General features: G+C 34.6%; 1 protein-coding gene across 2 annotated transcripts in view; it reads left to right on the forward strand.

Moving 5' to 3' along the window:
• The window catches only part of LCORL (ligand dependent nuclear receptor corepressor like), a 160,133-nt gene that overhangs the window by 81,309 nt on the left and 57,570 nt on the right, over positions 1 to 21,254 (forward strand). For both annotated transcript variants that reach the window (XM_024741764.1, XM_024741765.1), the window contains exon 5: positions 20,263 to 20,514. In XM_024741764.1, the coding sequence (XP_024597532.1) occupies positions 20,263 to 20,514 (252 nt within the window). The remainder of the gene's footprint in view (positions 1 to 20,262; positions 20,515 to 21,254) is intronic.

The following is a 21,254-nucleotide window of genomic DNA, read 5'->3' on the forward strand; positions in this document are numbered from 1 at the left end:
TATACTCCATTTCAACTTAAAACATATTGGCTATATTCCCTACATTGAACAATATATCATTGTAGCTTATTTATTTCATACATAGTAGTTTGTACCTCTTAATCCCTACCCTGCCCCACCCCCTTCCCTCTCCCCATTAATAATCACTAGTTTGTTCTCTATATTTGTGAGTCTGTTTCTGATTTGTTATATTCATTCATTTGTTTTATTTTTTAGATTTGACATATAAGTAATAGCATACAGTATTTCTCTCTGTCTCATTTCGCTAAGCATAATACCTTCCAGGTCCATCCACATTGTCGGAAGTAGCAAAATTTCATTCTTCTTTTATGACTGAATGTATTCCATTGTATATATATATATACACATATATATACCACATCTTATTTATCCACTCATCTGTCGGTGGATACTTGGGTGACTTCCAGATCTTGGCTATTAAACAGCATTGTTGCTGCTATGTACAGCACTGTTGGAAGTTTTTTTTTATTACTGATCCAATTTCATTACTGGTCTGTTCATATTTTCTGTTTCTTCCCGGTTCAGTATAGGGAGACTGTACATTTCTATGAGTTTGTCCATTTCTTCTAGGTTGTCCATTTTACTGGCATATAGTTTTTCATCTGTTACGATCCTTTGTACTTCTGTGGTGTTGGTTATTACTTCTCCTTTTTCAGTTCTGATTTTATTGATTTGGGCCTGCTCTCTTTTTTTCTTATGTGTCTGAGTAAAGGTTTATCAATTTTGTTTATTTTTTCAAAGAACCTGCTCTTATTTTCACTGATCTTTTCTATTGCTTTTTAAGCTTCTATTTCATTTATTTCTGCTCTCATCTTTACGATTTCTTGTCTTCTGTTTATAGGACTTGTTTGTTCTCCTTTTTCTGGTTCCTTTAGATGTGAGGTTAGGTTGTTATTTGAGATTCTTTTTTCTTGGTTCCTGAGTTACACTTGTATCACGTACTTCCCTCTTAGAATTGCTTTTGCTGCATCCCATAGATTTTGGATCATTGTGTTTTCGTTTTCATTTGTCTCTATGTATTTTTTTGTTGTTCTTTGATTTCTTCGGTGATTCATTGGTTGTTTACTAGCACATTGTTTAGCTTCCACATGTTTGTGTTTCTCGCAGTTTTTTCCTTGTAGTTGACTTCTAGTGTCATAACATTGTGGTTGGAAAAGATATTTGATATGATATCAGTTTTCTTATTTACCAAGGTTTGTTTTGTGGCCTAGCATGTGATCTATCCTGCAGAATGTGCCATGTGCACTTGAAAAGAGTATATATTGTTGCTTTTGGATGGGATGTTCTATATATATCTATTAAGTTCACTTGATCTAATGTGTCATTTAAGACCAGTTTCCTTGTTGATTCTCTGTCTGGATGATCTGTCTATTGATGTAAGTGGGGTGTTAAAGTCCCTACTGTTACTGTCAATTTCTCCCTTTAGGACTGTTAATATTTGCTTTATGTATTTAGTTGTTCCTCTGTTGGGTGCATATATGTTTATAATTGTTATATCTCCTTGGATTGATCCATTGATTATTGTGTGATGTCCTTCTTTGTCTCTTGCTACAGTCTTTGTTTTAAAAATCTATTTTGTCTGATACAAGTATTGCTGCTCCAGCTTTCTTTTGATTTCTATTTTCATGGAATACCTTTTTCCATCCTCTCACTTTCAGTCAGTGTGTCAAGTAATTATTGATAAGTATGTATTTATTGCCATTTTGTTAGCTGTTTTGGGATTGGTTTTATAGTTCTTTTTTGTTCCTTTTTTTCTCTTCTTTGTGATGTGATGACTGTCTTTAGTGTTATGTTTGGATTCCTTTCTCTTTTTCGTCTGTGTATCTATTTTGATTTGTGATTACCATGAGGTAGGGGTGTGTGTGTGTGTGTGTGTGTGTGTGTGTGTGTGTGTGTGTGTATTATTTAAGTTGCTGATCTCTTAATTTCAAACTCATTTTTAATACCCCAGTATTTTTACTCCCCTCCCCCCATGGTTAGTTTTTGAATCATATTTTACATCTTTCTGTTTGTGTACCCTTAATTACTAATTAAGGATATAGATGATTTTACTACTTTTGTCTTTTAACCTTCCTACTAGCTTTGTACATGGCTGATTTACTACTTTTACTGTATATTTGCCTTTACTAGTGAGATTTTCCTTTCATAATTTTCATGTTTCCAGTTGTGGCCTCTTTTTCACTTAGACAAGTGCCTTTAACATTTCTTATAAAGCTGATTTGGTGAAGCTGAGCTCTTAGCTTTTGTTTATCTCTAAAACTTTTAATCTCTCCATCAAATCTGAATGAAAGCCTTGCTGTGTAGAGTATTCTTGGTTGTAGGTTTTTCCCTTTCATTACTCTAAATATATCATGCCACTCCCTTCTGGCCTGCAGAGTTTCTGCTGAAAAGTCAGTTGGTAGCTGAATGAATGTTCCCTTATGTAATTTGTTGATTTTCCCTTGCTGCTTTTAATATTCTCTTTATTTTTAATTTTTGCCATTATAATTACAATGTGTCTTGGTGTGGTCCTCTTTGGGTTGATCCTGTATGGGACTCTCTGTACTTCCTGGACCTTTCCCATATTAATTAATTTTTTAGCTATTATGTCTTCTGCCCCTTTTTCTCTCTCATCTCCTCTGGGACCCCTCTAGTGGGACTGTACGTTCGCTTGATGTTGTCCCAGGGGTCTTTTAAACTGCTCTCATTTCTTTTCTTTTTTCTGTTCAGCTTCAGTGATTTCCACTGCTTTTGTCTTCCAGCTCACTAATCTGTTTCTTTGTATCATTAATGTACTGTTGATTTCTTCTAGTAGTGTAATTTTCATTTCAGTTAAATTATATTCTTCATCTCTGTTTGGTTCTTCTTTATATCTTGCAACTCTTTGTCAAACTTCTCACTGTATTCATATCCAGGAATTTTTTTGTTGAGTCTTTCATGTAGACAATCATGTTATCTGTGAACAAAGACAGTTTTATTTCTTTATTCCCCGAATGTGTACTTCTTGTTGTTTTTTCTTGTTACCTAGAGCTTTTTATTATGTTACCTAGAGCTTCCATCATGATGCTGAATAGGTGTGATAAGATGGGATATCCTTACCTTGTTCATGATGTTAGGGGGAAAATATCTAGTTTTTCACCATTAAGTATGATGTTGTAGGTTTTTGTAGATGTTATTTATCAAGTTGAAGAAGTTCTCCTCTGTTCCTGGTTTGCTGAGTTTTTATTATGAATGAGTATTAGGTTTTGTCAGGTGCTTTTTCTGCATCAGTTGAGGTGATCATATGATTTTTCTTCTTAGCCTGTTGATGTGCTCGATTACATTAATTGGTTTTCAAATGTTGAATCTGCTTTGTATACCTGAAATAAATTCCACTTGGTTATTGTGTATAATTCCATTTGTACATTGTTGGATTTGATTTGCTAGTATTTAGCAAGATTTTAAAATTTATTTTCATGAGAGATATTGCTTTGTAGTTTTGTCTTTATCTTTCTTTTGTATTACTATAATGCTGACCTTAGAATGAATTGGTAAGTACTCCCACCTCTTCTATTCTCTGGAAGAGATGGTAGGGTATTGGTGTAATTTCTTCCCTAATACTTGGTAGAATTCACCAGTGAAACCATCTGGGTTGGTGCTTTCTGCTTTGAAAGGTGATTATTCATTCATTTTTAACAGATATGAGCTTACCCATGTTATGTATTTCTTTGTGTGTGTTTTGCCAGATTGTATCTTTCAAATAATTGGTCTGTTTCGTGTAAGTTATCATATTTGTGGGTATGAAGTTGTTCATAATGTTTATTTATCATCCTTTTAATATTCATGAGATCAATTGTGATGGCTTTTTTTTTCATTTCTGTGTTTGTAACTTGTGTCTTGCCACTCTTTCTTGGCATTCTGGTTAGAGGTTATCAATTTTAATGACGTTTTCAAAGAACCAGGTGATCTTAGTTTTTAAGAAGGCATAGACTATATATACTGGATTCTTTATTCTGAAAGTTCTCTAATATCATCTGCTTTTTAGTTTTATTAAGGAAGGAAAGATTCTGAAAGCATATCATAGATTTTTTTCCCTTAATCTGATTTTTACTTTATGGTTCCCGTAGGCTTTTCAGATCTTACTTAATGTTGAAACATAAAGGCATATCAAAAAGATAGCAAAGAGTTGCTTTTTGTCATGATGAGTAACTCTGCCCCAAGGAGTGTTTTACTGTGGAGATTTAACCAACTCTACCCTTTCCTATGAGAATTCAACACTAAATCTTCAGGAATTTTCATGAGATATGACAACATTGAAAAATCATTTGCTCTTTTGCTTATTATTCTACATTTAGACTTAAAATTTTTCCACAGGGTTAGAGCTGCTCAGAATGTTCCCTTAGGAAGTTTAAATGCCTCACTACATCATTAAGCTTCAAAGGTTATTAGAGGTAGATAACATAAATCACCTTAGTATATTGGTAGTATATTTAAACTGTCTAAAGAGATAATTCTGTATGTTTACATGAATTATATCTTTTAAACATAAGGCATATGAATAATTTGTTTTTTAAATGAATTGTTAAAGAAGTATTTATTTTTGAAATGACAAGGAATTTTATAATGAAGGAAGATTTGGTTTCTTGATTCTGGAAATACAGACGATTAGAAATATGAAACTCTCATTAAAGAAACAATGAAAAATCCTAGATTAAAAATCAAAACTTAAAATAGAGAGCAAGAATATATATCTGTATCTAAAAGGAGAAAATCTCCCCTGGTAATTTTTAGCCATTGACTAATTGCCACAGGGTTTAAGAATCTGAGTTCAAACTAATTCAAAAATCTAGAATTTAATTTAAAATCATCTTGCATTGGAAGCAACCCAGTTGTCCATGGACAGAAGAATGGATAAGCAAAATGTAGTGTATATATACAATGGAATATTAGTCACCCTTAAAAGGGAGCAAATTCTCACATATGCTTCAATGTGGTGGAACCTTGAGGATATTACACTGAGTGAAATAAACCAGTCACAAAATGACAAATACTGTGTGATTCCACTTATATATGAGGTAGATGGAGTAGTCAATATCATAGAGACAGAAAGTAGAATTGCAGTTGCTGTGAGTGGAGGGGGATGAGAGATTATTGTTTAATGGGTATAGTTTCAGTTTTGTAAGATGAAAAATTATGGAGATGGATAGTGCTGAAGGTTGCACAACATTATAAATGTATATAATACCACTGAACTAAACTATACACTTAAAATGGTTAAGATGGTAAATTTTATGTTATGTGTATTTTACCACAATAAAAAAAACTTTTTTAATCATCTTTGTTCTCAAAATAGTCCCAAATATAAAGTCCTTTAAAAAGTGAATTCATTCCCCCCAAAATAAAATAAATCATAAAACACATAAGCAAACAGTTTATAATTGTTGGCAGAAATAATAAAGAACCAGAACCAACCTTCAAAGACTGGATTTTGTAATTAAAAGATAAGAATATAAAAAGAGTATGTTTTAATCTATTTAAAGAAATATGAAGTTTAAAATTAAAAGCATGAGTAAAAGCTAGAGACTATCATAAACTACCCAACATGTATAAAAAATAACCAAATAGAATGTCTAAAAATGAAAAATATAATAATGAAATTTTAAAACATAATGAAAGTTTTAAACAACCAATTACATTTGGGAGGGTCATTGATAATTGTGAAGGTTGAAGAAGTCACAAAAAATGCAGCAACAAAATGAAAAATTTGAAAGATGCTAAGAGACATGAAAAATACAGTGAAATGAGGTATTGTGTGTCTAATCAGAATTTAAGGTGGGGATTATAAATAGAATTTAAGAGAGGCAATATTTAAAGAGATACTACCAGAGAATTTTCTAGAATTTATGAAAGACATGAATCATATTCAGGGATCCTAGTGTTACCTAACAGGATGAGTGAAAATAAATTCACATCAGACTTAGTTGAAGACTGCAGAGCAAGAGAAAATGTTGATAACAGCCAGAAGTACAGGACTGATTACTTACAGTTGAATAAGACTGACAGCTGCTTTCTAAGCAGAAATGGACTCCTACAAAAGAAAGTGACTATCAACTTAGGATCTGGTAAAAGCGCTTTCAAGAAACAAATTTGTTTGCAGGTTAAAAAAACAGAAAACAGGGACTTCCCTGGTGGCTCAGTGGTTGAGAGTCCACCTGCCAATGCAGGGGACACGAGTTCATGCCCCGGTCCGGGAAGATCCCACATGCCGTGGAGCAGCTAGGCCCGTGAGCTATGGCCGCTGAGCCTGCACGTCCGGAGCCTGTGCTCCACAACGGGAGAGGCCACAACAGTGAGAGGCCTGCGTACTGCAAAAAAAAAAAAAAAAACCAAAAACACAGAAACTTTACCTCCAATAGACTTAAAACAAAAAACCCTCTGAGGGTTATACTTGAGGAAGAAATAAAACAATCTTGAAAAGAAGGTCTGAAATGCAAGGAGGAATGAAAGTACGAACTGGTAAACATTGAAGTAAATCTAAAGAAAAACTGATTGCCTAAGATAATAAAAATAATAGCTACTTGTGGGATTAATAAATCCTGTTAATACCTGAAAACAAGAGCATGTAAGCCTAGAGTGGTATGAGTGGAATTAAAGCATTGTACAGCCCTTTTTAGTAGAGCAAATATATTTATTAACTTCAGACTTTCCTTGACAAGGAAAAATAACGCATCTGAAATTTTGGGGGCTAAGTAATGAAAGAATAGCTCTAGAGATACTAGTTTCAAACCAGTAGAAGAGGCAAAATACATGGAAAATTTTTTTCAAAAGAAAAATTGGGACCTATAAAAGCAAAAAATAGGAATAAATAGAAATATTAGTTATTTAAATAGATGTAGTACGAGTTCTCCAATTAAGACATCGATTATTAGATAGATTAAAAATTCAAATCCACCTATATGTTCTTTATAAAAGACTCCTTGAAAATGTGAAAGGCTGGAAAAAATACACACTAGTAAAAGCCTGACCAAATATGCATAACAATGTATAACATCAAGCATAATGACTTATGAAGACAGAAATATTAAAAATTAATTGGATTTTTATATCATGATAAAAGGTACTGTTTTACCAGAAAACCATGACAGTTGTGAATATGTGTGTCAGAATAGCACAGCCTGAAAATATGATGCAAAAATTATCAAAAGTACAAGGAGAACATCATAGACAGGGAGTTTAAGATCTTGTTAAGTCCAACAGACCTAATGTTAATGAGAAGAAAGAAGATTTGAACAACATAGTTTTAATAAGTTTGAGGTTATGGACATATATAGAGCCCCAAACCCAATCATTGCAAATTTTGAAACCTTGTAAACATTTTTTCAAGTATACTCAAAATTTTATAAAAACGGACTGCATTTTGTGCCATTAAGAAGTTATCAACAAGTAAAAACTGATATCACACAGACCATATTTCTTGATACAGTTCAGTTAAGATGGCAGTCAGTAACAAAAAAGACAACTTTAATGGAATAAGTTTGTGCATATGGAAATATGATATTTCTAAGTAATTTATGGGATAAAGAAGGAATCCTAATGGCTATCAGAATATATTTGGCACTAAATAATATTAAAATATATTTTAAAGCTTATAAGACTTATAGGATTTGATAGAAGGAGATTTATAGCCTTAAATTTTTATATTTTTAGCAAAAGATTGGAAATTTACTAAGTCAGCGGAGCATCTAAGTGAAGGAGTTTTTTTTTTTTAAGTAACCCTAAGGGACTTCCTTGGTGGTGCAGTGGTTAAGAATCCGCCTGCCATTGCAGGGGACACAGGTTCGAACCCTGGTCTGGAAAGATCCCACATGCTGCGGAGTAACTAAGCCCGTGTGCCACAACTACTGAGCCTGCGCTCTAGAGCCCGCAAACCACAACTACTGAGCCCGTGAGTTGCAACTACTGAAGCCTGTGCACCTGGAGCCTGTGCTCCACAACAAGAGAATCCACCACGATAAGAAGCCTGCGCACCGCAACAAAGAGTAACGCCTGCTCACCGCAACTAGAGAAAGCCCACGTGCAGCAATGAAGACCCAATGCAGCCAAAAATAAATAAATAAAATACAAAATAAAATAAAGTAACCCTAAATAATTAGGAGAAAGGCAGACAAGATATCAACAAAACTGGTGAAATAATATGCAAAGATAAAATAGAAAAGATAAAGTTAAAACAATTTTTTTAAAAAGGCTATTAAAGTGAAAATGTCAAAATTTGCTGGTATCCGAAATTTTACATCCTAAAATTCTAGGAATTTAATGTTTCAAGTATTTTGCTCATTTTTAAAGTTTTTGGTCTAGGGAGATTTCCCAAATTATTGTCTTTAATTTTTTTCCCCTGATAGGGATTGTTAGAAAATAGTTGCATTATATAAAAATTATGTAATTAGGCTACTGCTTTTTGAGGACTATGTGATAAGCACTGGGTAAGCACTCTCTATACATTAGTTCATTTAATCCTTGAAGCAACTCCTTTAGACACTATTAGTAAAACTGCTTTACAGATGAAGAGATTATGGCTTATAAAGTAACTTACACAACGTTATACAGCCTGTAATCAGCAGAGCTGAAATTTGATTCCAGGTGTATCTGACTACAATGATGTATTTCCAACCATTCTTCTATATTGCCTTCCAGTGTACTATTTATTATGGGTTAAAAATATACTAAGTTTGGTGGTTCTCCAAGAGTGATACATGGAACTCTTGGGTCTCTAAGACTCATTGAAGGAATGTGCAAGGTCAAAACTTCATAAAATATGATTCTAAGATGTTATTTGCCACTTTTGCTGTGTTGACCTTAAAACTGATGGTGCAAGAGCAATGTTGGTTAAAATTACTGGTACCCTAGCATGAGTCAAACCAGTGGCACTAAACTATACCTAGTAGTCCTTGTGTTCTTCAGCACCGCACACATATAGTAAAAAAAAAGGGCTATTATACTTAAGAAGCCCCTGATGAAGGAATAAAATTGTTTTAATTTATGAAAATTTAACCCTTGGGTTAGACATTTTAAAAAATATTCTGTACAATTAAATGTGAAGTACTCAAAATATTTCTCTTGCATACCAAATTACATTGGTTGTCTTGAGGACAAAAAACTTTGTTAAGGGCCTTAACTCATAAATAGTATTTATTAATATCTGTGTCAAGTAATATAGCAGTGAACTTCATAAAGCAGAAACTTGAGAGAATTCAGAGTAAAGAACAAACACCTCAGGTGTATTAACATGTTACTTTCAGTCCTAGATCGGTAAAGGGGATCTAAAATAAGTAAGGAGGGGGCCAGGGCAGGGGTTGCGGGGCCGGGGATCGGGACATGCCAGTGGCAACAGCGGGAGGCAGCCGGGAGGAGTAACATAACAATGGCTGCCCAAGGAGAACCCCAAGTTCAGTTCAAACTTGTATTCGTTGGTGATGGTGGTACTGGTAAAACTACATTTGTGAAACGTCATCCGACTGGTGAATTTGAGAAGAAGTATGTAGCTACCTTGGGTGTTGAGGTCCATCACCTTGTGTTCCATACCAGCAAAGGACCTATTCAGTTCAATGTATGGGATACAGCTGGTCAGGAGAAATTTGGTGGACTGAGAGATGGCTATTATATCCAAGCTCAGTGTGCCATTATAATGTTTGATGTAACATCGAGAGTTACTTACAAGAACCTGCATAGAAATCTGGTACGAGTGTGTGAGAACAGTGGTGGTGGGAAAACTGGACAACTACATGTAAAAGAATGAAATCAGAACACTCCCTAACACCATACACAAAAATAAACTCAAAATGGATTAAAGACCTAAATGTAAATTTATTATGAAGCAGAAACTAACACACCATTGTCAAGCAATTATACTCCAATAAAGATGTTTAAAAAAAATACAATGTGTAATCCTAGATTGCAACCTGAGATTGGGGAGGAAAAAGTTGTAAAGGAGATAATGAGGAAAGTTGGGGACAAAATTTTTTTGTTAAATTTTTTGAAAGGGATGATGGCATTATAGTTATGTATCATAATGTTCTTGTTCTTTATTTCTTAAGTAGAGTTAAAGCTTCATGATATCTGCAACTTTCAAATGCTTCACCCATAAATAACCTGTGTGTGTGAGTTTATGTGTAAATCCAGTGACGCAAAATGTCAATAGTTGTTGAATCTATAGAGGTAAAATTTTGTGGAAGTACACTGTACTCTTCTTTCAACTTTTCTGTAGATTGAAATTTTTAGAAAAAAATATTTGGGGAAGAATAGGAGGCAAGGGCAACAACTGTACACCATAAGTGGTTCAGTAGAACTTTCCTTCTTACCTTTCGTTATATCTTTATCTGCACTAATATGATATTTGTCATTAAATGATACCAATGTGTGTCAGAAGTCTTCATGTTAAATAAAGTGCTACAAGTATTAATTGTTAATACATATCAAACATGGAGAGAAGGGAAATGGATTTTGGAGAAAGAGAAGATAAGAAAAATACCATCATCCTGGTCTTTAAAATTTTTGTTGGATTAGTGACCAATATTATCCACTTTGACAGTCTCATAATTGAGACAGCCTACACAGATATTCTTAGATTGGTCCTAAGAGCAACTCTCTCTCTAGGTAAATAGTAGCATTATATGCTACCTATGAGTGTGGAAGAATACTAAACAAAGGAGTGAATACAAGGAAGTTGGAATCAGTTGGTTCTGGTGATTCACATCTCTCCCATATGTAAAATACACTCACCCCTGCCCAAGACCTCCAAAAGTCTTATCTTATTACAACATCATCTCAGAGACCACACTCTTGTTATCTAACTCAGTTTCAGATACAAATGAAGTTCCTTGAGTGTAGTTCCTTTGGTATAGCACTTCAAATATAGTTTCTCTTGATCTGTAGACCTTTAAAAGTAAAAAGGCAAATTACTTGCTCACACACACCCAACATACAATGTTAGGATAGGCATAGGATAACCACTGTAAACACTCTTGTTCAAAAATGGCGAAATGGGGTGCACACAGGGGTCACTGTTCCATAGCAATCCTGAAATCCAGCTGGGCAGATGTTGGAAGTTATTTGATTAGATCTTAAGGAAAAATTCTTTATGGCTCTTGAATCTGCCCTCTGGGCTCTAAGTTCCACTTTCTAATTTATCCTTTCTTCCTATTTTTTTAAATTGAGTTATAATTCACATACAATAAAATTCACTTTTTTAAAGTATAAAATTTAGTGGTTTTTAATACACTCATTAACAAAGTTTTGCAACCATCACCGCTGTCTGATTCCAGAACATTTTCTTCACCCTGAAAAAGTAACCCATTACTAGATGAACACTCACTCATCATTCTCTTACTCTTCTCCAGGCTTTGGCAACCACTAATCTAATAGATTTCTCTCTTTGTAGATTTGCCTGTTTTAAACATTTCATATAAATGAAATTGCACTATGTGCAGCCTTCATTTAGCATGTTTTTGAGGTTCATTCTTGTTATAACATGCACCAGTTCATTTCTTTTTATGATTGAATAATTATTGTATGGATATACCACATTTTATTTATACCTTCACCAGTTGACATTCATTTGGGTTGTTTCTACTTTTTGGCTGTTGTGAATAATGCTGCTGTGAACATTCATACATACTTTTGATTGAACATATGTTTTCAGTTTTCGTAGTTATATACTTAGGGGTGGAATTTGCTGGGTCATATGGTAATTCTGTGTTTACATTTTTTAATGTGTTTTCAGAATTATTTTCCAAAATGGCTGCACCATTTTACATTCCCACCTACCGTGTATGAGGACTCAGATTTCTCCACATTCTCACTCGCACTTGTTATCTGCACTTTTTATTATAATTCTCCTTCAAGGTGTGAAATGGTATCTCATTGTGCTTTTGATTTGCATTTCCCTAAAGACTAATGATGTTAATCAACTTGTCATGTGCTTACTGGTCATTAGTAATATCTTCTTTGGAGAAATGTCTACTCAAATCATTTGCTGTTTTTTTATTTGGGCATTTGTCTTTTTATTGTTGGGTTATAAGAGTTCTTTATATACTTGGACAGTAGACCCTTATCAGACATGTGATTTGTAAATATTTACTCCTATTCTGTGGACTCTCTTCACTTAGTGTCCTTTGAAGTACAAAAGTTTTAAATTTTAATCAAGTTCATTATATCTATTTTTTTCTCTTGTTGCTTGTGTTTTAGTGTCGAATCTAAGGAATCATTGCCTTAATCTAAGGTCATGAAGATTTACATGTATGTTTTCTTTCAGATTTTTATAGTTTTAGCTCCTACATTTAGGTCATTGATGCATTTTGAGTTAATTATTCTATATGGTATGAGGTGGAGGTCCAGTTTCATTATTTTGCATGTAAATATCCAGTGGTCCTAGCATAGTTTGTTGAAAAGACAATGATTTCCCCCACTGAATTGTCTTGGTACTCTTATCAAAAATAGATTAATGGTTTATCTTGGGGCTCAGTTCTACTCTATTAATCTATATGTCTGTCCTTAGGACATTAACACCTAGGCTTGATTATTATACTTTATAGTAAGTTTTGAAATCAGGAATTGCTAATCCTCCAGTTTAGTTCTTTTTCAAGATTATTTTGGCTATTCTGGATTCCTTGCATTTCAGTATGCTTTTTAGAATCACCTTGTCAGTTTATACAAAAATGCCAGCTAGGGGCTTCCCTGGTGGCGCAGTGGTTGGGGGTCCGCCTGCCGATGCAGGGAATGCGGGTTTGTGCCCCGGTCCGGGAGGGTCCCACATGCTGCAGAGCGGCTGGGCCCATGAGCCGTGGCCGCTGAGCCTGTGCATCCGGAGCCGGTGCTCCGCAATGGGAGAGGCCGCAACAGTGAGAGGCCTGCGTACCGCAAAAAAAAAAAATGCCAGCTAGGGTTTTGATAGGAATTGTGTTGAATTTATTGATCAATTTGGGGAGTTCTTATCATGTAACAATATTAAGTCTTCCAGTTCATGAACACAGGATGTATTTCTGTTTGTGTTTTGTCAAACTTATTCCTGTAAGTCTTTTCTTCCTAATACTGTTGTAAATGGAATTATTTTCTTAATTATTTCCTTTTAGAATTGTTCAGTGCCATTGTACAGAAGTAAAATTGATTTTTGTATATTGATATGGCATCCTGTAACCTTGCTGAACTTACTAGTTCTAAAATTTTGTGTGTGTGGATTCCTAACAAATTTGTATATACAACATTATGTTATCTGTAAAAAGAGTTTTACTTCTACTTTTTCAATCCAAATTACTTTTATTTCTTTTTCCTGCCTAATTGCACTGGCTAGAACCTCCAGTACATGTTGAATAGAAGTAATGAGAACAAGGACAAGAGTCTTTCTCTTGTTCTCATATTATGGGGGAAACTTTCAATCTTTCACCATTAAGTGTGATGTTATCTGTAGATTTTTCATAGATGCTCTTTCGTAGATTGAGGTAGTTTCCTTCTATTCCTAGTTTGTACATTGTTTTTATCACGAAAAGGTATCAAGTGCTTTTCTACATCTATGGAGATTATTATGTGGATTTTGTTCTTTATTAATACGTTACATTACATTGCCTGATTGGTTTTCATATGTTGAACTAACCTTGTATACTTGTGATTCTTGGTCTTGATGTATAATCCTTTTTTTTTTTAACGTCTTTTTTGTAGTATAATTGCTTTACAAATGGTGTGTTAGTTTCTGCTTTATAACAAAGTGAATCAGCTATACATATACATATATCCCCATATCTCCTCCCTCTTGCATCTCCCTCCCGCGCTCCCTATCCCACCCTTCTAGATGGTCACAAAGCACCGAGCTTATCTCCCTGTGCTGTGCAGCTGCTTCCCACTAGCTATCTATTTTACATTTGGTAGTGTATATAAGTCCATGCCACTCTCTCACTTGGTCCCAGCTTACCCTTCCCCCTCCCGGTGTCCTCAAGTCCATTCTCTACATCTGCGTCTTTATTCCTGTCCTGCCCCTAGGTTCTTCAGGAACAGTTTTTTTTTCTTTTCAGATTCCACACAATGAGTTAGCATACAGTATTTATTTTTCTCTTTCTGACTTACTTCACTCAGTGTGACAGACTCTGGGTCCATCTGTCTCGCTACAAATAACTCAGTTTTGTTTCTTTTTATGGCTGAGTAATACTCCATTGTGTATATGTGCCACATCTTCTTTATCCATTCATCTGTCGATGGACACTTAGGTTGCTTCCATGTCCTGGCTATTGTAAATAGAGCTACAGTGAACATTTTGGGACATGACTCTTTTTGAATTATGGTTTTCTCAGGTTACATACCCAGTAGTAGGATTGCTGGGTTGTATGGTAGTTCTATTTTTAGGTTTTTAAGGAACCTCCATACTGTTCTCTGAAGTGGCTGTATCAATTTACATTCCCACCAGCAGTGCAAGAGTGTTCCCTTTTCTCCACATGCTCTTCAGCATTTATTGTTTCTAGATTTTTTGATGATGACCATTCTGACTGGTGTGGGATGATATGTCATTACAGTTTTGATTTGCATTTCTCTAATGATTCGTGACGTTGAGCATCCTTTCATGTGTTTGTTGGCAATCTGTATATCTTCTTTGGAGAAATGTCTGTTTAGGTCTTCTGCCCATTTTTGGATTCGGTTTGTTTTTTTTGATATTGAGCTGCATGAGCTGCTTGTAAATTTTGGAGATTAAGCCTTTGTCAGTTGCTTCATTTGCAGATATTTTCTCCCATTCTGAGGGTTGTCTTTTCATCTTGTTTACAGTTTCCTTTGCTGTGCAAAAGCTTTGAAGTTTCATTAGGTCCCATTTGTTTATTTTTGTTTTTATTTCCATTTCTCTAGGAGGTGGGTGAAAAGGGATCTTGTTGTGATTTACGTCATGGAGTATTCTCCCGTTTTCCTCTAAGAGTTTTATAGTGTCTGGCCTTATGTTTAGGTCTTTAATCCATTTTGAGTTTATTTTTGTGTATGGTGTTAGGGAGTGTTCTAATTTCGTTCTTTTACATGTAGCTGTCCAGTTTTCCCAGCACCACTTATTGAAGAGGCTGTCTTTTCTCCATTGTATATTCTTGCCTCCTTTATCAAAATGACAGCTTTACCTCTTCTTTTCCGATTTGGATTCCTTTTATTTCTTTTTCTACTCTGATTGCTATGGCTAAAACTTCCAAAACTATGTTGAATAATAATGGTGAGCGTGGACAACCTTGTCTTATTGTATAATCCTTTTTATGTGTTGCCTGTTTCTGTGTGATAGGAGAGTTGGCCCTTGAACAATGTGATGGATAGGGGCTGGCCCCTCATGCAGTTGAAAATCTGTGTATGACTTATGGTCAGCCCTCTGTATTTGCATTTCCACATCCAGAGATTCAACCAGTCACAGATTGTGTAGTACTGTAGTATTTACTGTTGAAAAAATCCACATATAAGTGGACCCGCACAGCTGAAACCCATGTAGCTCAAGGGTCAACTGGATTTTTGTCTATTCATAATGGATAGTTTTCATTTCGTTTAGTAGTTTTCTTTTCATGTAATTTCTTTGTCCAGGTTTGGTATCAGGCTAATATTGCCCTCATAGAATGAGTTGGGAAGTGTTCCTTCCTCATCTCTTGTTTTGGAGTTTGTGAAGGATTGGCTTTAATTCCTCTTTAAATGTCTAATAGAATTCACCAGTAAATCTGTCTGTCCCTGGGCTTTTCTTTGTGACAAGATTTTTGGTTACTAATTCAGTCTTTTTACTTGCAGGTCCAGGTTTTACTGTTATTTCTTGAGTGAGTTTGATAGTTTGTGTCTTTCTAGCAATTTCGGCATTTCATCTAGGATACCCAATGTGTTGATGTATAGCTTTTTTCTTTTCTTTTTTTTTTTTGTAGTATTTCTTGATTACCTTTAATGTTAGTGCTGATATTGCTTCCTTCATTTCTGATTTTACAAACTTAAGTGTATTCTGGTTTTTATTCTTGGTCAAATTTTTGATCTTTTCAGAGAACCAACTTTTGGTTTTATTGCTCTTCTCTGTTGTCTTTCTATTCTCTATCTTATTTTTTTCTGCCCTAACTTTTTATTTATTTTCTTCTCTGTGCTTGCTTTGGGTTTAATTTTCGATTTGTTTTCTCTTAAGGAGGAAGGTTAGGTTATTGGGTTACTGGGTTGAAATTCTTTTAATATATGTGTTTATTGCTATAAATTGCTCTCTAAGCAGTGCTTTAGCTTCATCACATAACTATTGCTGTGTTGTTTTCCTTTTCAGTCATTTGGGAGTTGATTGGTCTTGAGCATCTTCTTCCCAGTTCAGTCATTTGGCTGTCTGCGGAAGACTTCAGTTCCTTTCCTTGTGAGCCTCCTCAGTGCCGCTCACAGGACAGCTTTCTCCAGAGTGAGTGATGAGAGAGCAAGAGGACAGAATAGTGTGGGTGGGGGTCACACGAACACCAGTATTCAGAGTATCCAGGGTATCCATATTCTTTTATAACCTAATCTTGGAAGTGACATACACTTCTGCAGTATGTTATTATTAATCACACATTCCACCCTTAATACAATGTGGAAGGGACTACACAACCCTGGAAACCAGGAGGTGGGAGTGGGAATCATTAAGGACCGTCTTGAAACTGGCTACTACAAACAACTCGCTAAACTCTTGAATTAGATAAATTTGGAAAATGAAGAGATAGGGCAAAAATAAATTATGTCTATCTTCTTGGGGCATACCATTTCCATTTGGCAACATATTTTCTCTTCTAGCCCAGGGTTTGTGAGTTGCCTGAATTTTGAAACCATCTGAGTTTATATCCCTGGCCTAGATCTTTAGTTAACTCAATGTTTTTTTATAGTTTTGATAATTTGCACAGGTATTCTAGAAGGCTCGCTAATCAGCAGCTGAGCAGCATTTTCTTTGTCTCTTTCTCTTTTTTATCTTGTTTGTTTTTTGCCAAGTCCTTTGGTCTCACACATAGACTATTCCCAATATAAACAAAAACTGAGTAGATGAATAGAATAAAGTAGCATTATCTATTCTGCTTTAAACTTAGCTCTAAACTCAATTCTAAAGTATAGCCCTAGTCACATGATATGTCTGATCATATTTCTGTTGTTTTTTGATAAATATAATTATTTTGAATTTATAAAGTGATATTAGCCAATACATTACAGGATAATTAACCAAAATACCTAGAAGTAAATCAATATCTCCTTTTAACACATAATTCAAAGCAAGATTAGGTTTGAAAAAAGATGGAAAAGAGTGTTCACAAGTTGTTTTTTGATAAATATAATTATTTTGTATTTATAAAGTGATATTAGCCAATATACCTAATTAACCAAAATACCTAGAAGTAAATCAATATCTCCTTTTAACACATAATTCAAAGCAAGATTAGGTTTGAAAAAAGATGGAAAAGAGTGTTCACAGATGCCTTCAAGGATTCCTGGAAGTAATAGTCAAGAAATGGTATAAATTGGTAATCCTTATGTGTAACATGGAAATTTCTCGTTTTGTTACAAATCACTTTAGTTGGGTTACATGTGCTAATACTATTTATTCTGGAGCACGGTATATCACATGGGCTTAGAAATTATGTCCTTTGTGTTTTCCCAGCTAGTTAATAATTTTACATATTAACCTAGTTAGTTAATATTTTTACTTATTTGACATTTTATGATTTACGTAAAATATAACTTCTTGGCCTGCACCTTTTTGTTTCTCTTGTTATTTTCACTATAACCTAAGATAACAGTGGAGTAAATGTCAGCTATTAAAATGACAAGTACAGGAGTTCAGTATTTTATCTACAATCTCATATAACTTTAAAATATCCTGTGAGCAAGACTTATTATGACTTCCAAGGTTCTATTATCATTTCCATTTTTATGAACAGAGAAACTAAAACACAAAGGGGTATGTAACTAGCCTGAATTCAGGAAGATGGCTAAGATTTCAATCTATAGCTAAGTCTTTCTTTTTTCATTAAAATATAGTTGACAATATTACTTTAGTTTCAGGTATACTATGGAGTGATTCACATTTGCATGCATGATGAAATGATCACCATAATAAGTCTAGTAAGCAACTGTCCTCATACAAAGTTAATACAGTATTATTGACCATATTCCTTGCATTGTATATTCTCATTTATATGTGGACTTTAAGAAACAAAACAAAAACAAACTAAGCTAAAACAGACTCATAGTTACAGAGAACAAACAGGTGGTTGCCAGAGGGGAGGAGTGTTGGCGGATGAAATAGGTGAAGGGGGAAATTAAGAGGTACAAACCTCCAGTTATAAAATAACTGAGCCATGGACATGTGATATATACAGTTGACCCTTGGACAACGTGGGGGTTAGGAGCACTGAGCCTCTGCACAGTGAAAAATGAGTCTAACTTTGCAGCAGGCCCTCCATACTCGGGGTTCCACATCTGCAGACTGACCAACCATGGACTGTGCAGTACCGTAGTATGTATTTATTGGAAAAAATCCATGTCTGTGTGTACCCGCACAGTTCAAACGCGTGTTGCTCAGTGCTCAACTGTATAGCCAAGTCTTTTTTTCTCGTACTCAGAAACAAATAGTACCTCTTTTCCCTGCTGGGCTCAATGAGAAAACATTCTCAAATGTTTTTTCAGAATTCAGTGTTCTTTGTTTTGAAAGAGCTAATGTAATGGAGATGTTTATTATGTAACATCTCCAGCAGGTCCAAAACAGCACCCTGTGATCAAATATATTGATATTTCTGCAGGACCATAAACAGATTGATGTTGGCTGAGGTCACATTTTGCTATCAGATATGGTGGAGGTAGTTTTGTTGCCTTTCCTCACCTTTAAATAGTATGTTTTCTAATCTTCTTGCATTTTAGAATCATGGATCTATAAAAGTAGATGCTAGTTGGAGGACTTGCCTTCAGATCTCTTAGACAATTGCTCCAGCTAATACTGAACCCCAAAACTAAGGAGACTCAACCCTTCAGTCTCAGACAGCCCAGGATCAGGGCAGGCCTGTTCACACAGCACTGATCTGCCTGGGGAAGAGTTGAGGCATTTAAGGAGCAGAAGAGCATGTTGGTTTGGCCAAAAAGTTCGTTTGGGTTTTTCCATAACATCTTACAGAAAAACCCAAACAAACTTTTTGGCCAACCCGTTATCTCTAGAAGTAGGCCCACTTCTAAGAGGAAGAAGTGTGGAGCCTAACCAAATACACTTAGTCATCCTTCCTAGTTCACCAATCATACTGCCTCTGAAGGGGCAGAGTAAATAAAAGGATTGGGGTGAGGCCAGTAGTGTGTGTGTGAAAAAAGCCACCACCATCCAATATTAAAACTATTTATTACTCATTATATACTGTGTTTATAAGTGGTCTGTCTTTATTCCACACCTCTTACAAAATCATTCAACTGTTTTTACCTCTTGTACAGGTTTCAAGCAGAATTGTATATGACTGCTGTCCTTTATTTTGGTTGTAGCTGACCAACATGTTTTGGGACCAAGGACTGATTAAGACCCTCAGTAGTGGTACTGCTGTTTTTATAGGGGAATCTTAGTAGATGTGCACTGAAATATTTAAGAGTGAAATCTCATAATTCTGCAATTTACTTTCCAGTAGTTCTGCAAACCAGTAAAAGTAAAAAGAAGGTGAATGTGGCAGAATGCTAACAATTCTTGAATCTTGGTAGAGGCTGTCTGTGTCATTGTAGTGTTCTTTATTTTTTTCTTTCTGATTGAAATTTCTCAATATGAAAAATTGAAAAAAGAAAAAAATCCTTAATGATGACATTTAGGCTATATATGAAGTGCACATTTGACAGAATTGAAGAATTAATGGTAATAAATAGTTACAGAGTTTATTTTCTTTAATAGTTAATGTGTATACCTACTCTATTAGGTTAAAACTTGCTTGGTTACTTATGTATACAATTTATGTTCACATACTAAGTGTCTTAGTATCTTGTAGAATACATTTGAATTAAAACTCTGAAAATAAGCTGTCTGTTTTTATGTCTAGTTGTTTATATTTTAGTTTGGGACCAAAAATATTTATTTTTCAGAAACAATTAAAAATGCCAAGTTTGGGGTTGATGTATTCTCATAATACTAATTAAATCAACACGGTTTTTGTTGCTAAGTCCTAGAAACCATTTGCAATTATGGACTGAATCTGAGACTTGTGAAATCATTAATTTGTAATTAAGATAAATTTAAACATAGGTATTTTGCATTCTCTTTTTTAATTCTTATTATATTTATTTCTTCCCTAGATCTTCCTCAGAACTGTGATCCTAACATTCCCCTAGTTGCTCAGGAATTAATGAAAAAGATGATACGTCAGTTTGCAATTGAGTATATTTCAAAAAGTGGTAAAATTCAAGAGAATAGAAATGGTTCAATTGGACCAAGTCTAATATGTAAGAGTATCCAAATGAATCAAGCAGAAAACTCCCTTCAGGAAGAGCAGGAAGGCCCCTTAGACCTCACTGTGAATCGAATGCAAGAACAAAATACTCAGCAAGGTAAGATTTGTGTGTGTGTGTGTGGTATGTGTGTGTATGTGTGTGTGTAACATATAATTTTATGTTTTAGTATTCTTAAATATATATAACCTTATATTCACAGAGAAATTTACTTCAGAAGTAGTATTACTTGTAATTAACCTATGTAGTATGGACTAGAGAGAAGTGCTGAATTAGAGCTTTTGTATTACATTTGACTTTGTTTATAAAACTGGAAGTGAGAGTTTCTCTCAATGTTTTTTCACAGTAAAGTGTATGGTGAGAGAATTCTAGCAAGCAACCTAAAAGGAAAGTGTACAAATAAAAAGATATATATGATAAAAATGTATTTTTGTAATGTACAGCTGAGAACATTCATTAAGCACTTGCTGTTCAGTTTTTTGCACTTAGGTGAAAGATAAAAAGAAATAGATGACTTGTATTCAATTGTTTATGATGTAACTGGGGAAAGAGAAAAGTTAATGCATGGGATAAATATAATTAACTATATGGAGATACATTTTTCATAAGAAGCATGAATGATGAGGCGGTATTGGTCTTATCTAATTGTTAATTGAAGGAAGAGTTGTGATTCTCAGAGGAAAAGAAGGAAGACCTTAAAGTGCTTGTGGAGGATGCCAAACAAGTGTTTGCCTGGAGAAGAGACAACAAGTAGCTTTTGTTAATACAAGTTAAGGATAGTGTTGTCGGGCCTCAAAGCCAGAAAAAATGTCAGCATTAAGTTTGATTGCAGAAGGCAA

This window comes from Neophocaena asiaeorientalis, unplaced genomic scaffold (assembly GCF_003031525.2).
Source record: "Neophocaena asiaeorientalis asiaeorientalis breed wild unplaced genomic scaffold, Neophocaena_asiaeorientalis_V1.1 scaffold218, whole genome shotgun sequence".
NCBI classification, from domain to species: Eukaryota; Metazoa; Chordata; class Mammalia; order Artiodactyla; family Phocoenidae; genus Neophocaena; species Neophocaena asiaeorientalis.